The 17,916-nt window shown below is 44.8% G+C and overlaps 1 protein-coding gene across 4 annotated transcripts in view; it reads right to left on the bottom strand.

Annotated features, from left to right (window-relative positions):
• Positions 1-2,272: 2,272 nt before the first annotated feature.
• Positions 2,273-17,916, bottom strand: part of PKP4 (plakophilin 4) — a 99,105-nt gene continuing 83,461 nt past the window's right edge. For all 4 annotated transcript variants that reach the window (XM_074873908.1, XM_074873910.1, XM_074873909.1 and 1 more), the window contains 11 exons: positions 14,413-14,596; positions 12,991-13,108; positions 12,298-12,489; positions 11,980-12,153; positions 11,003-11,153; positions 8,695-8,890; positions 7,044-7,128; positions 6,822-6,939; positions 4,132-4,263; positions 3,855-3,928; positions 2,273-3,261 (listed from right to left, as the gene is read on the bottom strand). In XM_074873908.1, the coding sequence (XP_074730009.1) occupies positions 3,013-3,261; positions 3,855-3,928; positions 4,132-4,263; positions 6,822-6,939; positions 7,044-7,128; positions 8,695-8,890; positions 11,003-11,153; positions 11,980-12,153; positions 12,298-12,489; positions 12,991-13,108; positions 14,413-14,596 (1,673 nt within the window). In that variant the 3' untranslated portion in view covers positions 2,273-3,012. The remainder of the gene's footprint in view (positions 3,262-3,854; positions 3,929-4,131; positions 4,264-6,821; positions 6,940-7,043; positions 7,129-8,694; positions 8,891-11,002; positions 11,154-11,979; positions 12,154-12,297; positions 12,490-12,990; positions 13,109-14,412; positions 14,597-17,916) is intronic.

The following is a 17,916-nucleotide window of genomic DNA, read 5'->3' as shown; positions in this document are numbered from 1 at the left end:
TACAAGCAGATTACAGTTGAGGCATACTCTTCAAGATGACTAAAGGAAGGCAAAGAATCACCTCATGAATGCTGTCCTGAAAATTTCTCATCTGTCCTTTCATACAGACTTCTTGATGGAACCGTATCCGTTTACCAAAATTAGAGGTCAGACTGTTGTTACAAACATTCACGTATGACCCTCATTGCCGAACTTGTTCACAGTGGACACTTCCTGTTCAGGCAGGAATAAAGACCGCCAAAAAATAAATCTTTTTAGGAGCCAGGATTCTTTTGAGCCTAGTTAAATAACAACCCTAATTCAGTTAAGATTCATCTCCTTTTTATAAGATAGAGAATCACAGGCACAGAATGTGAAGCGCTGCTTCCCATCACTCTCTGGCCTTTCGTGAGCAAAGCTGCTTCACCCAGGTCAACACCACTTTCAGTCGTGCTCCGCGGGAGGGAGTGACACTGAAGGACACGTACAGGTCTGCTGTCAGGTCCCCCTGTACACCCAATCGGTTCTAATTCAAAACATATTTAACTCCCTGCTTCTGAAAGTTTAATTCCTTTTTTTTTTCCCCACCATATTTGTAATTATTAGAAAGGTGGAAACAGAGAATTTCCCAGGGCACTTTTACTATTTAACTTCCAAATCAGCATCACCTTCTCCTAAGGACATCCACGTTTTCAGAAAGTTAACAATTTTTACCTTTCTCAGTGGAGTATCGATCTGAATAAGAAATTGTGAACACAACACATTTTAAAAGCATTCAGCTTAAGTTCATGTTCCTGACATTTTGGAACAGGCCCCAAAGCCAGGCAGCACTATGAAAGTGAACACTGAAATGAAATTGTGCCCTATTTCTCCCCCACTTCCACACATTGAGTCTGAAACTGCACATAAAGGGAAATTAACCAACAAATACACTGTACAGATAATTTTAATCAGTATAGCACCAAGACGTGTAAAAATACATAAATGAGACCAATAAAAACAAAACAAACATAATGAGCGCTCTCTCTATATATATATTCTACAGCATGAAAGATCCAAATTGGGGGTGCTGTCCTGAATCTTGCTGAAACTTGATCTTGATGAAACTTGCCTCAGATGAGAAGCAAAAATCATTCCATCATACCGCTGTTGTGTTGAAATGCCTACCTCCCTCTTGTTGGGAGAGTTATTAGCAGATTCAAAGCAGCAAATAGTAACAGACTGTGAGCCCTTTCAGCCTATTATTTTGTTACCTGAAGCTGATTTAAATCTTCCTGGGGCAATGAAATGCCAAATAAGCGTCCTTGGCCCAGCGCTCACCACCTTCAGTTGGTTACAGGCAGAGCGGGAAACCAACACCGACTGCGTTAGGCGGCACCAAAGCTCGCGCGTGGCTGAAGGGAGGTAGAACAATGAAAGAGCAGTGGCAGAATTATTGTTACAAGAAACAAACTCAAGTAAATGGAAACTATTTTCTATCTTAAAAAAGAAAGTCTTCTGGGACAGAGAAGGCACCATCTGCACAGTACTGGCCGCAGCAAGAACGGTGGCACTGCAGCCAGCAGGGCTGCGCGGGGCTGTGATCAGAGCTCTGCCTGGAGTCACTGCTTTCACCCTGCTGGCCACCCCCTCCCCTCCTTTCCCTTTTACAGTCAGGGGGCTGAAGTAGCCCAACCAGTCGAGGAAAAGTGGATTTGCCTTACAATCTAAACTTGGAGTAATTCTGCTTACCTTTTCTGCTTTCACTGATGCAGTCAGGGTATTTGGAAACACCGAAAACTGAAGAAAAGTGCGATGATGGGGAACAATAATTATGGTTACAGACGGTATAAAGTTAACAGACTCTACAGCATGTGGAAAGTAGGTGATTTAGTTACTTAAAATAATCAAAGATTTTTATTGTAAATAGTTCCAAGCAGAATGTAGTCAAAATGGAGACTATAATTTCTATGAAAGCAAGATCATCTTATTTTTCTTGGGGAGAGCCAGGGGAGGAGTAGAGCAACGATGGGAAGAAAACAGGAGAGTTCTGAAATACCCTGGATCGCCCATATCAAAAGTAAAAATACTAGCCTAAGGAAGAACGGGAGGGAAGTGCGTGATTTCTCACTCTGGTCTGCCAGCCTGAAAATTCAGACTATATGCAGTGAAGAAAGCTGGGAAAAACTGGCCCAAATGTTTTGATATACTTAACCTGCTTAAAAACATGCAATTAGACTTCATATTCATGGTATTTGTTTCCGAATATCACACACAGAAAATTAAAAAAAAAAAAAAATGAACAGGGAACAGCTTTCCATGGATGAGACTTCCATATTTATTGTTACTCCATGTGCATAGAAAATGGCAGTGAAGTTTCTTATGAAATAGGCAGGGAATGGGATAGGTGTAGATATACTGGACTGGACTTTGTGCTTCAAAATTACACTATTCATTTTTAAAAGTGGATTTTTTTTCTTTTAAAATTTATAACATTTTCTTGGAATATTTTTTGTGCATGATGTTTCAAGTTCCTTTTAAAATGACACACTGCATTACAAATGGATGGCACTTTAAACCAATGTGGCAGTTCCATATTTACACCAACGAAAAATTTACAAGACGTAATAGCATACAATCTTGACATTTAGTAATAGCAATAAAACAAGGGCATCCATTTTATTTTTTCTGTACAAACTATCAGAACAAGACTTTTATTCACATGATTAAAAAAAAAAAAAATCAGCTTTAATTTGCTCTGACCTACACGCTTTCCAAATTCATTTTACTCAATTCTCAAACCTTTCATCACTTCGCCCACACCCTCACCAGACTACAGGAGCTACAAGTAATTATACCTAACATCTAAACAGAGCAAAAACCCATCCCTTCCAGTTTTTCTTCCTGACAATTCTTCACTCAAAAAAAAAAGAAAATCTTCCTTGTTCCTTCTTTTATTTCACTTTCACATTTCATAACCAAAACAACAAATGAGGCCGTTCCATTTCTTCTCAAGCAAGATGAGAAATACACTGTTGTTTTTTCTCTTTGATGCTACACCCAGGAGTCAGGTGAACCTGGGTACTGTTCTGCTCTATAAGAAGATCGTCTGGTGGAATAAAAGTCTACATAATTTGTGGTTGATTTCAGTCCATATTGTGTTGTGTAATCTGAAGTCGCAGGAAAGTGAACTCGATCATCAAAATACGGGTCTTCATAGCTATGTGGGGACTGCAAGTATAACCTGTATGCGTCATAGTTTTTTCTGTTGGTATCTTCTTGACTGTAGTACAACTGCTGATGCTGTTGACAAAATGATAGAAACATAAGCTTTCAAATATAATTAGCAGAGAAAATACTTGTTTCTCAAACTTACAGACATTATACAGAACCTTTCCCTAAAAAGTGAAGTGCAGCTCTAGCAATGATGACAGTTTATGATAGGTACGAGGATAACATAGGTTTCAAACCTCCAGGAAATGTATCTAACTTTTAAATTAAACTAAATAGAGGAAAAGCCTCTAAGCCTCCCTGTATGTCATCTCCTGCATTCACTGGGGAGCCAGTAACTCTCCAAAAGTCATACTTTTAGAGCATAAGTAGAAAGTACAGAACCTGACCAGACCTACCAAAAAAACCCAGTCAAGTCGCAAAAGTGGTCTCAGACCCCACCATAAGAACAACACGCTAAAATATGTGAGTATAAAAGGAAAACACAAAGGTAACAGGAGTACGTGAGCGACTGCCAGTTAAGCACACTGATGCCCAATAACAAATTAACTACGCTAGAGATACACTCTGTAAAAAAGCACTCTAATACTACAAAGTGTATCCGTTAAACACTACGTGCTGAGTCTTGTTACCAGTGTCATTTCAAAATACAATTTTGGAGTCACCTGTAGTCGTCTATTTTGTTCTCTTGCTGGTGAGGAGTAGGAACTGATGTAAATCGGTGAAGGTTTGCTGGAACCTGTGAGAAAACAGTTTACGGCATAAACTTCAGTCTTTATTCTTTTGTCTATAAGTCTATTTGCTCTGCTTTACCTAGAAGAAATGATGTAGCACCCAAACAATTAAGTCTGCAGATTTTAGTATCCACCAATAATCTAACACCACAGTACAGGCAGGTTTTGCCCCTCAGCAGTACTGGCTAATACCCGAGTGGTCTCTTACCAGTATACATGTCTTTATGTGTGATGACATCGCCTTGGTTGTTATAATACTGCATAGACGGCTGCGTTCGATCGTATTCAGAGCGGGGTTCTCTAATTCCCAGTAAAGCCGGTGACGAGGACGTGCTGCCAACTGATGGAAAAGGAGGATGATCAGTATGTACCACAAAAGCCTTTCCCATACTGAACCGTTATCCCCTCCTCATCCCTTCCTCCCTCCAGCATTAACACGAGAGATGCGGGCAACGGGCAGAACCAGCACGTCATTCTTCCTGGATGAAGAGCCCCAGTGACAAAAGCCATCAACAACGTACCACGAGATTATACTTCAATGGTGAGTTCCTGCTCTCTAATGCCTACAACTGAAATCACAGACCTTACCCATTTCAGTTTGTATATGACATCATTTGTCTGCATTTAGAAGATGATACTCATGCTAATGTTTGTGATTTTATCTACATTATACTGAAATAGAATCTTTAAGTCCATCCTATCACTTGGGACAGGACAGAAAAACTTACAGTCTGCCTGGCTGACGCGATCCACGTACAGCCTTGTGCTACAGTTCTCTGATCAGCAGGTGGAAGCGTACCATGGACACCGTGCTCCAGCTGGCTGACAACCCTTGTCACCTCACAGCAATGGATGACTGACTGTAGTCTTACAGTCAACAGCTGAATCTCTTCTGTAGTTGTACAATGTTTGCTCTGCTAAATCATCCCTGGTTTACAGGCCACTCAGTTTTTGTTGGTTTAGAAAGACCCCAGTAACACAAGAGAAGACAATTTAAAAATAATTTCTAGAGATTTTGCTTAAAAATATTAACCAATGATATCTTCTTCCATTAGCTGTGTCCATTACATTACATCTCACAATTTTGTGTGATTATGGATAGTTTAATTACTGGTATTATCCTGACATAGTAATGGCTAAAAAAACTAAATTTGGAGTTGTCATTAAAATTCTGACATGGGTCATCATAATGTGTGTGTTAATAACTGAGTGACCGAGACAAGAACAACGGCTACAGGCTAAGTGTAACTGCTCCAGCATGCTGCAGGCGGCAGGGCTGCTACCACAGCTCCCTCCTTGGACGTGCTCTACGCTCCAAACTCCACCTGACTAGTCTAAGCTTGTTCATGCTCTGGAACAGAAAAGCAGATGCTTCCTGTTTGGATTTTTTTACAGTACGACAGCCTCCAAATACCATGCTAGAGCTGCCCATCTTAAGTCCTACTGGTAGTTCAGAGAACTAGAGTAACGCAGTTGTTCTGCTGGTGTATCTTGGGAGAGGAAGCACCAAAGTAAGAGTCTGACAGTAGGTACTGGAAAATCCTTTCACACTTTGGTGGAACCTGGCCAGCTCCCTGGGCCTAAGCTGTGTTCGCTTCCTTGCCATTGGTTGTTTTCAGAAGGTACGTTTGGCTCTGGCAGCAGGTGCAGAGCTAAATCAGGCTGTGAATCAAGGTGGTGTTTCGATGCCAGCATGTGCAACCTGGTGCCAGGGTGTACAAGTAAAAAGTGCCTCCAGGATCGTGTGGTGAGAGCGACGGAGACACCTGGCCAGGACACTCCTTTGGAATCGCGGGGGGCTGGGAGAAAGCTGGACGTGGGCCACAGTTAAGATCGGCGTAACAAAACCCTCCAGAGCTGTGACTGCAGCCTGCTGTGGCACAGCACCTGCAGCGGCCTCTGTGCTGCTGGCTGTGCCGGGGTGGCTGCAGGGAACTCGGCACGGCAGACACGCGCTCCCTTCCTGAGGCGCTCCGGGTGTATGCACCTCTCGTAGGAAAACAGAGCCCTGCCCAGGCCCTCGTTCTGCAAGTCAACCGCATCACGAAGGGATGTGTGAGGGTTGTTTTATATGAAGTAATTAAACAAGAGTATTGTAGGAACTGGTCACTTATTTTAGCAGTCATAGTAGATAGGTATTTCTCGGTATTAACAGAGATCTATTCACATAAAAACAGAAGAGTAAATTGGATAAAACTGATAAAAATGCTGAATGAAGACAATATACAAGGTTTCAAGTAGGTTTTGTGTCAGCCCCCTCACGAAGATCTAAATCCTAGCACTGAAGATGATAAAGGAACAAAGGTGAGAAATAAATGAAAAGGAGTCAGAAAAGTAAGATTTCTGTAATTGTCTTGCTCATCCTAAGGGGACGTTACGTAATTGGGAATGAAAATAGGTCCCTCGCTATTGGTCTGTTGCTTCCTAGGCTGTCCAGAGCCCGCGTTCCGTGAAGCTGCACCTACAGCGCCAGGTCGCACAGCAGGGGATGGCTCTGCGGGGGAATCAGTCAGAAACGACCTCCAGCTGTGACCCGAGGATTTCACCTGGCACCGTCCAGCCTGGTCGTGACCAGCTGGGGCGTGGTATGGCCCCAAGCACACCTGCTCCAGCGTCACACAGCCGGACGGCAGTTTGAGCTGTGCTGCGGGGTAAGGGGGGAGGCTGCCTTCAGCGTGCTCCTTATCCCAACCAAAACGCTGATGCAGAGACACCCACAAACCCTGTGAGTCAGCTGAGGCAACAGCCAGAGAACGGGGTGCTTCTGTCGAAATACAGAGGAGAGACAGCGCGACCTCTGTGTTCTAGACGGAAGGACTGGTAAACTGAGAGGCTGTTTGGTTTAAAAAACAGGATATCGGGTACCCCTTCAGTGAATCTTTACATTTCTTGGCTGACCTGACTGTATGACAGGAGACATCTGCTGATTTGCTGTTGATAGCGAAGGATGTGATTTGAATCTCTCTCGCTCCAGTGTTGATACTGGTGTAATAAAATGACTTTGATTCCATCCATCCTGCCGAGTGGCAAAAAGAAAGAGACATCAAAATAAATCGCTTTTCATTAAATTAGGAGTTTTTGTAGAACTGTTTCCCAGTGTAGGCTGATTTTGTCATTTACCTTTTTATAAATGCTGCGGAGATCTCGGTATTGCCATAATGTATTCAGTACCTGGGCGGCTGCCTTGACGACTTTCAGCGATGATCTAAGGAAGTAGAGAGTATTACATTATCAGAAAGCCACTTAATTCCACTTAAAAAGAACAATGTTCCTGAGCTATAGAACAGCCTAAACCTTGATGCTGTGAAGCGAGTCAGGTCACCCCTCCGGGTCCCCACAGGGCGTGAAGAGGCGCCTCAGGAGAGGCTGGTGCAGAGCCTGAGTCACCTCCCGCTCCAGCCCAGACATCTGCTCAGGTCACCCACATGAGGATACAGTGGCTGCCCTCACTGTCTGCAAGAACTAAAAAATCATGAAAAGCAGCACTCCATTTAGTGCATTTCATGAGAACAGAGGCTACAAACTTTCAGTCGTTGTATAAAATTCCTAACTGTAGAAAAAGAACAAACAAATACAGGAGAGCTGGTATTGAAAGTCTCCAGACACCCTCATAGTGAGACTTTGTTCTCATTTCTGTGTTGCACTACTGAAAACTTCTCCTAGTTGGGAAAACACTTTTCTGCTCACAAGATCAAGGCCAGGAAAACTGCTCTAGCTGTTATTAAAAATAAAATCATGCCGTCTTTTAAAAGAGAAATGGTAGTAAGCTGGTAGTGGCACTGAAGTAGCGACTGACCATTAAGTGCCATCTGTGTTAAACTTGGGCCTTTTTCTGTCACTGTGAAGAGTCATCCGAACAGTTTTTGAAAGAAAAGACTGAAACAAATTGCAGCTGTTGGTGTTAATCAATGAGCAGACACACTTAATACGTTCACAGGATTTAAAATTTGTTTAGTGTACCCTGTTGCCTCATAAATGTAAGTGCAGCTGCAACTTTACACATCGTCTCCACAGACCAGTGAAGTCACGGAAAGCATCAGGGCATCCATGCCTGCAGCTGGAACGAGCCCGTGTCCCTTGGACACACCAAGAATCATAAACTGTGGATATCCACAATACAGCTTCATTTTGAGACAGACTCTGTTAAAGGCGCCATATGTTTAACCCTCACCGGCCGGCTGCTCGGGGAAGAGGGCTCCCCGAGGTGACCCAGGGGCCGTTACCCTGTCCTGCTCCTGATGCTGGGTTTTGTCAAGCGCCCGCCCCAGCCCAGCGCCCACAGAGGCCTGGCCTTCTCCAGCAGCGCTCGCTTTGCAGCCTGGCCAGAAGGTCCTGCCGCCGCGGGGAGCTCCCGCAGGGCCGGGTTCTCCTCAGGGCCCACCAAGGGCACCCAAGGTGTAACAGCTGCTGTGGTACGTCCTGACAGAGGCGCCGGCGTATTCTGACTTTGGAAAGCGCTGAATACTCTATTGATTTGTAGGTGTTTAAGAGGGAACGATTTTTTTAAAATACCATTCAACACGAGTAGGCCCCACTGCTGCGATTACCGCGTGCAGGGCAGGAGCCTCCAAAAGCCTGAGGCAGAGAAAACACTGCAAGAGGTGGCACCGGCTGCCGCCTCCCTCCCGGTGTGACCCAGGCTTTGCTAACCACTCGCGTCAGGATTGCAAAAGCAGATTCTTTTTTTTACTCAAAAAACATTTCCCACATTCTTAAGTGTTTTCGAGGGAACAGAGAAACAGTTTCAGTATGAACTTGGTCGCCTACTTGCCTGTCCCCTCGTCCCTTCGTTATGTTCACCAGCTTTTCTATTCCTCCGGTATCAGCCAGGGCTTTGGCATTCTCCATGTTCTTACTGGTGACCTCATGCAGAGCACAGCAGATTGCTGCCACCGTCTCATCCGACAATATGCTGGGCCCGTTGCCTCCTGGGAGCCGATTCACCAGATCCCGCATAGCGTATTTACCTATAAAAACCCATCAACAGGACCAGGTGAAAAAATACATTTTGGTGCTTAAGGTTTGAAATTGTAGGACTCGTCACAAAACTGCATCTGAAAGCAATAAAAACAAACACAGGATCAAAACCATGGAAACCTTCCAAGAATTCGTATTTTACACAGAGCCAAGAGAGACTAGAGATCAATTTTTGAATTTTTGTTTTCCTTTTACCTTAAAAATGTGAGAATTTGCATTTTTGCATTAAAATAGGAGCATCTGTAAACGGGAATTATTTGGAGAAAGCAGAATAATTCAAGGGAAAGAGTTACGCTGTTTGTTACGATTGAAGGAGCGGTGCACATTCCTAGGCTTCATTTATGGGGGGGTTAAAGAAATCCTTACAGTAACTCGGAATTTCCTTCTTCCAGACATCCCGTTCACCTTATTTGTTACCCAAACGAGATGAGATCTCAGCTCCTTCAGATTTCAGTTACTGACTGATGGCCCAGGAATAATCACACTGCAGACACAGGAAATTAACTAAAGCTAAGGTAATTTTTTTTTCCTGTTTAGGCTGTGCTTTTAATTGAATGATTAATTGATTTTATTGAAGACAGGCATTTGTACATAACAGTGAATGACTAAGTTTACACAATGCCATTAGCCATCTATTTGCATAATGTGCCCGAGGGAAAAAAATATCCCAAAAGCAATTCTGCAAACAAAAGGAACAAGTTTTCAAACACCCTGTTAAACCCTCCCCAGCAGTGGCGTGTCCCGCAGCTCCCCGCCGCTGCCCATCTTCCAGCGAGCTCCTCGTGAGTGCTCGCATACACCAGCTGGCAGTGGCTGGGTGGAGCCCCCAGGCTCCTATTTCCTTCCGAGTTCAGACCATGGAAACCCATTGGTCCTGCCCCTACCAACGGCAGTAAAATTCCGTAAAACAGATGGCTGGAGTGGGGTAATTTATGGCTCACTTCAGGTCTCAAAATATTTTATAAAAGATTAGTTTAGAGTGTACCTGGAAAGCCAGTAATTATGTCACAGTTAAGGCTTTGACAAGGGGAGGGAACAGGTGGAGGTGCATTCCTGAACTGAAAAGTTCTGCCAGGAAGGGAAAAAAAAAATCCTGAAAAGAGAATATCATGTGAGTATGACCTGTGTATGGGTGGTGCTATGGAACAGAATCTCCTTTTTACTGACTCCTTCTGTATGCAATACCTACACTGCAAGAAAGCACGTTCTGAACACCCGAGATGGAGGAGCTTCAGAGATAGGTAATAAAATTCTGTTCACTTGCATTTATCTTTTTGAGAATGGTGATACTCTTTATCTGTATAAATAGCTGTTACATACTTATCCCACTAGTCTGCAACACCGAAAATGCTTCTGTAACAAAAATGAAACTTTTTTACACTGTGACAGGTTTGCAGGGTCCATTCAGGCCACAGCAGTCTGCGGCTGAGGGTGAGGCACATTCACCACTCACCACAATAGACTGAGATTCCTGATCAGGGCAGGAAAAATGCTGTTTGGGGTTTTTTTAAGCGCTAGATGAGAAAGGTACAGATGAATGCTCTAAGTATTAAATATGAAAACTGACAAGAGGGAAACAGCACGCTTTTCTAGCAAGCACCCTGCCGATGGCTTCGTTCCGCAGACACGTACGTACCGCGCAGTACCTGTGTTCTGGTGGACGTGTCTTACTGGGAGAGGATTGCTTCCCTCTCTCCCTGTCCGATACCGTTAAGCACAGCAGTCGCTGAGGCCCGGGCCGCAGAGCTGTCCTGTCCTCTCAGAACATGTAAGGGACCTTGAAACCCCCCCGAGAAGGCTCCCGCCTCGCTCCTGTTCTCCATCAGACTTTGTGCTGATGGTTTCCTGTCCCGTTTAGTTTCGCTGAGGTGAGTTCTGCCCCTCGTCAAGAGACAGCCATGCCAGGTAGCCAACGGCAAGCTACAAGGTCAGTATTGCTCTGAAAAGCTGCTGCTGTCAGAAAGATTGATTTCTGTGACACATCCGGTGATCCAGTCAAAGCAAGTGTGCTGTTCTACTGGCAGAATCTGACCCCAGTGATTTTTCAGCTGGGGCTCTGGCCCACAGGGACAGTGCTTCCCACAGCACCGCCCCGGACTCACCGATGAGCTCCTTGTTGCGGACATCCAGGGCCATGTTCCTCAGGGCCGTCGCCACGGATGAAACAACTCTGTCATTATCCATCCTCAGCAGCTCCACAAGGATTGGCAGCCCCTTTTCTTTTCTTACGGCAGCTCGGATGTACGCTGCGAACTGCAGAAAAGCTCCAGTTACTCCAAATCTGCTACAACACTCTGACTGAAAGAATCTCTTACTCGACTGTAATTCGTAACTATGTTGGGGACATCTTCCGAAGAGAAGGAGGTGATAAATGCGAATCTCTTCTGTTATTATAAAGGGTCAGCGCTCGGTTGTTTTTCACTCATTCCTCTTACAAAGCAGTGTTTAAAAGAATAGTGGTCTAACAGGCAAAACATCTTAATAGATGACAAATTATTGAAAAGGGAACAGGGTTTTGCTTTTTAAAGACCAATTTTATAGTGGTCAGAAAACGAAAAAGTCTTTGCTGTTTCTCTACAAGCAAAGGAAGCAATTAGGTTTTTTTTACTCTCTCCATGACAAATACCCAACATAAAGTGTTCTCACGTGGTGCTTCTGTAACATACTGTGTGCAAGGGCCACAAGCAAAAATGTATGGAAATAAAAAAAAAAAGCAAATACTAACAGTTTATTTATGCCAGTCTTATTTTGACAGTACACTGCCACCAGAACTCACAGCTAGAAGATGCTAGAAGATTATTTTTACCTAATATGCACTGAAAGAAAGCCTCTTCTGTTTATTTAAAATAAATGGTGCCCATTTCAAGGCCAGTTTCCATACTGCTCTCTCTGCCTACCATCTCTGTCATCGCTTTTCATGAAAACATTACTGCAGCACAGGAGCACTAACGACAGACGCTAGAGGGAAATGTGCAGACGCACACCAGAGAATTCCACGTTCCTTCCACACACACTCCAGTGTCCTGTTAAACACCCAGCTAGAACGCAAGGACAGGAGGAAGGCTGGGAACTCACGTACCTTCCAGTTGCCCGCAGAAAGGTTCTGGAGGGATCCTGCAGAGCCCTCCAGAGTAGCGGGGTTGGAGCTTTCTGCCAGAAGCGTGAGGTACGGCTTTACCACAGACGGGTGCCACAGCATTTCCACCCCCTTAGGAGACTTGGAAAATCCTGGTATAGGGCCGACTCCATCCCACTGAGGAAGGAACACGTGTTTGTAACAACATCAAACCTCTAGATTTTCATTCAACATATGATAGTTCTTCTTTAAGGTACGTACTCCCCCCATCATTAGCTGAACTACAGTTGATAGATTTGTAATACAAGGAAAACAGCAAACCTGATCCTCCTGTGAAGTTTTTTTTTTCTTCTTCTTTTTTTTCCCCCAGCAACTCGGCTCCGAATCTTTGCTAGGTGATTCCTTTCCTAACAAGTCATCCAGTTCATTGATTCCCAGCAGACGGGCCTGAGGTACCTCCAGTTCCAGACGGTAAGACAGGTTTCTCAAGGTACACACACAGTTTTCCACTGTCTGGAGCCAAACCAGAAAGATGTCGTGTAATTAGTGACTTTCTTACATCGTGATGGAGCAACCCAGACAAAGGAAATAGAGGTGAAAAGGCATCTGGAGCACAAGCACTGAATTCTAATTCTGGGCCTTGGGCATTGCTTTGTTTCTCTGAGAAAACTGCAATCTCTCTCCTGATATCCTCAAACATATTTCCATGTTTTTTCCATCTAGAACAGTAAGCTCTACTCTAGTGACTTATTTTTTAGTATTCTGAAAGTGAAAAGCACAAGAGCTTATTACTATTTTATTCAAGGATGAATACTTCAACACTGCTGGCAGCACAGACCAAGTTCCCGCTGTATTATGCGACAGGATCTGACTGTGCATCAGCAAACTGGGGCTGGGAGAGAAGACAGCGGCGCTGTGCACGTCACAGCGCTGAATTACAGCACACAGCCCCCGAGATCCCGTCAGGGGTGGGTTCAGCCCTACACAGGGGGCTGCGGCGGAGCGTGCACACACCTTGCTGTCGTAATCAGAGGTGTTCACGCACGTGTGGATCACGTGCAGCAGCGAATCCACCAGCCCCTCGCAGGACCGCATCTGCTTCCGGGCCTCTTCACCGGCGGAGCTCAGGTTCCTGCAGGAGAAGGGAGCACAGTGTATTCACACATGCACAGTCGCTTCGTTCTTGCGAAAGCTTTTAGACAGCAGATTGGTAACGGAGAAGTTAAAAGCAAAAGCACCATTTTGTGCGGCCACTCACCCTCAATTCTTACAAAAGATAAATACAGTTCAAAGCTGTAATTTCAAGATAGCATCGACTTGCTGACAAAACAGCTGTAAGCACAACCCCCTTCCCAGACTTCTCCATCCCAAGCCCAAATCTATGGCTTGTGAGTAGAACAGACTGCTGAGCTTGCCTGTGCTGGAAACACCTTCTGTTGTCCATTCCGCGACCCGTTCCGTGGTGCAGCCTCACGAACATTTGTGACAGTACTACCCAGAGAGTATAAATGTATGAATGTGTAGGTTAGGGTGTAGGGAAAGGAAAAGGCTGCGCTGTGCTTTGGAATAAGCCAAGGATGTAGACAAGAATTTCCTGGAAGACCGGCGTGCCACAGAACCTGCGCCTGGCTGCGCCCCACAAACGGCAGCGCCCGTCCCCAGAGCTGCCCGTTCCCAGGCAGCATGTGCACCCTACGCTAGCACGGCCCTGGGCTCCTCGTCGTCTGCAAAAACCACCCAGTGAGCAACAACAAAGTAGTTTATGAAAATATGCTGAGGTCTAGAAGGGTGACCAGCAAATAAAAAGCAATTCCAGTTCTGTTTAAACAGAATGGCCTTACCCTGCTGTTTAATGGAACGCAATCTGAAATCCAATAAATTAAAATTATGAACAAACCTACCAATGAACAGAAATAGCTCATATACTACCCCTGGCCCTTGAAAGCTCTTTTCAGTTATTTTAGTTTTGCCTTTTATTGCTCTGAATACTTTTTTTCTTCTTACTTCTGTTTGAGAAATCCACAAAGGGAAGAGTCAAACACTTCTTTACTGATACACATGCATATACAACATAATTATTTAGATGTATACAATAATAATCACCAAATGCACAATTTTTCCCCTAAATAATATTCATAAGCCCTACACACAATAAAAAATTTGCAGTAATTAACTGGGGAAAGTGCAATGACCATAACATATTAAAAAAACAACCAAAATGTAACCACTAGCCATTATAGTTAGCACCTCTTAGTGACTGTACTTTTCATCTTTCTCTAATATGAAAAAAAAAAAAGTAAAACTGCCTGAATGAGGAAGCTATATGTGATTTATAGAATGCAACAACTCTTTTGTCTTAAAAATTACAGTATAGAAAGGACCTGTTGGATAACACAATTACTCTGTAGAAGGGAGTCTTCTAGAACAGCAGATTACCTCAGGCATCCTGTAGTATTGCGCAGAACTAGGGAAGTCTGAAATTTAGTTTTATGATCATCATCAAAGGAAGAGCTGTTCCATCCGGAATGCGGCACTATCACAGTGTTTGTCAGGGTTGACAGAGCATCTTTAATGATTGTCATCTTTACTGCATCACATGAAGACAAGTTCCAGAGAACCCCTTAAGGAGAGATTTCCATTGCAGTGAAGTCAGAAAAGACTTGGCAAACAAATATAAAGCACCATTAACAACTTAAAAGACATCACTTTAAACAGGAGAGAGATAATTTACTTATGCAAAACAAGAAGAAACATAATTAGTCTGCAATGTAACTTTAATATTATTCCAACACTGTTGGTCGGTGAGTGGTCAGCAGAGCTGCCATGAAAAGATTCACTTTACAGACTGAAATAAATATTTCTAAACTTTGGCCTAGTGTACTCAGCATCCATCTCTGCAGCTGGCTGGCGGCTGTGTAAGCTCTTTGGTGGAAGCGCTGCAATGTGAGATGATCATCAGAATAACCCTAACAGGTCAGCGCCCAGGCCTGCCACAGTGCCGAGAAGGAAAACTTGCCTATCGGAGAGTAAAGACTCTTTTCTTTTCTTAAGGAACCGTACTCAGCAGACACACACGCTGGCAGGAGACGCTCCTTGCTCCTTCCGCAGGCACAGCTCACTGCCGCCCCACAGGAGAGGCGGCTCCCCGCTGCGCTACTGCTGTCTCCAGGAATGGTCCCTACAAGCACACAAACTCATTTGTGAAACGCCCTTCCACCTTTCCGAAATGTGCCTCGAGCTCACTCTCCCTCTCTAACGCCAACATCCTTTCAGGTATCTAAAGATCAATCCCATACCGAAGACAAATCTGTCTCTTTTTGCAGCACGCCACGCACCAGGCCAAATCAGGGCAACCCAGTACCAACATGCCGCAGACACACTTCTGTTCCTAAAGAGGTCACCGGGATTTGCCAGACGGATTCAGCACAAAGCTTCACATAAAACAAAGAACAGAAGCGGTTTGGCCGCTGACTAGTGACTGGTTTTACTGAAGTCTGTCACCTCTATGCATGTCGGCAGGCGCGCACAGTCCCTGCAGCTGGAGTGGCACTGGCACCGCAGCCAGCTGCTCCCTGCGCCACTGCCTGGTTCCTCTCCAGAGGAGAAGGAAGGGTGTGAATACTGACACGAACAGAAAACATCTCTCCGAAGCAAGCAGCTGCCGCACCTGTTCCCGGGGATGGTACAGCCGCGGGTGACACTGGCAGCAAGCTCCCGCCTGCCTGAGGTTATGTGGAGCAGGTGACTGCACGGCTAACAAACGCGTCAGGCCTCGCACCTTGGATATCGTGCAGCCCTCGGTGGGAGGACAAACGATCTCTGAAATGGAAACGCTCCTTACAGATGGCACTGACACCGCACGGCCCCCGAGAGCGAGCCGCCTCCTCCCCGGTGGCACCTGCATCCAGTGCCCTGCTGCGCTCACCGGCGGCAGTCTGAGGTGAGAAGGGTTATTTATCAGAAGGGATAAGGGACCCTTCATCCTACTCAAAAAAAGGCGTGAACATCTGACCTCCAAAGGGTGGGTCCTCAACAACCCTGTAAGAAAGAGCTTTGGGCAAGGGAAGAAACAGATCATTATCCTGATTTATGTGAAACTTGAAGATTAAAGTTATAAGCTACTTCTTAAAAAGGCACATGGAAGAGATCTGGCAGTATTCTGCGAGAGAGGTTGTTTACACTGGAAATCTCTACACCTTTTCAGGCAGAAGTTAACAGCTAAAAGCAAGGTCATGAGAATACAAGAGCAAAAATGAAGTGAGAAGAAACCAAATCTCTGGGTGTCACAGCTGAAAGACCAGCAGTGTTTTGCAAGCATGAGGTCCTGTGAAAAAATTTCTGAAAAAGTGACAAAGAAGGTAGGTGGCAGGTGGGTGGTAGCCACTAAGGAGTTTTCAGTAAAGGTGATTTGAGATCAGGCAGAACCTGGAAAGCCAGTATCCAAAAAGGAGGAAAGCAAAATGATCAACAGAGGGCAGATATGGGTTTGGTTTTGGGTTTTTTCCAGGTGAAATGTGGGAAGAATGTCCTGCACTGGCACTGCTGCGTTCTTGCCCTGTATGCCTGGGGCACTCAGCGCAGAGCTGAGCATAAGAGCTAATGCAGAAACACGACAGAAACTTTGATCCCAGCAGCTGCAGCAAGCAGAGCAATCAGCCAAATGAAAGGCCACCGACCTTCCATCTGCAGGCAGGATTCTGCAGTTCCCTACCCTGCAGAGTCTTCTGACATGACATTCAGACACAGAAGTATGAGATCTGACATAAATTATCAGCACAACTGTATATGCAAGTAATATGCTAAACACGGCATTTAATCATCTTTTTCATCATGAAACACAGCTTAAAGTTCATCTAAATTCTCACCAGGTACTCATCTTACTCTAAATATTTTCCTCACATACAGTATTTTACTAATTGTAAAGTAGTATAGCTGTGTACGCTCAGCAAAACACATTAAACAGCATTTCCACAATAGCCGAATAAAATTGCAACTATAAACCATACGGTTTTCAGTTTGACTAGATCTTCAACATTCTGTTTCCTCAGAAGTAAATTATGGGGGGACAAGGCAGTAAATGTTACAAGAGTTAACAACAAAAAAGTTTATAAGACAGCAAAAGTTCTTAATACAGCCACGCAAAAATAAGAAAGAAAAATCTTTGCATGAAACATCCTTCTTCTCTTCAGTAAGATAAGGGGGGCTCCGTGGGGGAATAGTACACGAGGGGATCTGTGACCATCCTGACTTCGGTGATGACACGGCAGCCCACGTACTTGTGTGTCACACAGTGACACCCAACGCAGTGGTTCCTACCTCCGTGGCTGAGCTCACACATGGAGATGACGCAAAGGGTTGGATGAGGATTGTGGCTGCTGACTGGGCTGTCCCCAAATAACACAGCTCTCCTCAGCCGCTCACCTACCCAGGAAACAGGCTGTCTGGCAATCAGGCAAAGATTGTGCAATGAACCCTCATAAGGGCCAAAACACCCTCGCAAACCTCTCCGCTGCCTTTTCTAAGCCCAAGGCTTATTTATTTGACAGCAGTTCCTTCAACAGAAAGCAGAACGAGCCCAGGCTTTGAGATGGGACCGATCTGATCCTCTCCTTATGCTGGCTTCCCCAAAGAGAGCTAAACACTGTTTAAACTCAAAAATCTCATTTTGTTGGAATCTAAACTAGGATATCTATCTTTCTGAATGCAAAGAAACCACACAATGATGGAGTTAAACAGTTCTAAGGACAATTCTCCTGGCTGCATCATCAATGAAGAATCCCGGTGGCTTTTGAGCTACGGAACCTCAGTTACAAGCGAGACGGATACAAGGACAACTTTCAGGTTTGTCATGTTGTTGTAACCATGGCATCAGCTGGCTCAGTGGTGGGGCAGCCCTGCAGGACGGGACCTGGGGGTGCAGGGGGCAGCCGCAGTGTGCCC

This window comes from Strix uralensis, chromosome 6 (genome assembly GCF_047716275.1).
Source record: "Strix uralensis isolate ZFMK-TIS-50842 chromosome 6, bStrUra1, whole genome shotgun sequence".
Taxonomy (NCBI): Eukaryota; Metazoa; Chordata; class Aves; order Strigiformes; family Strigidae; genus Strix; species Strix uralensis.
Note: the sequence above shows the minus strand (reverse complement) of the source record. Positions and strands in the feature narration are given on the sequence as shown.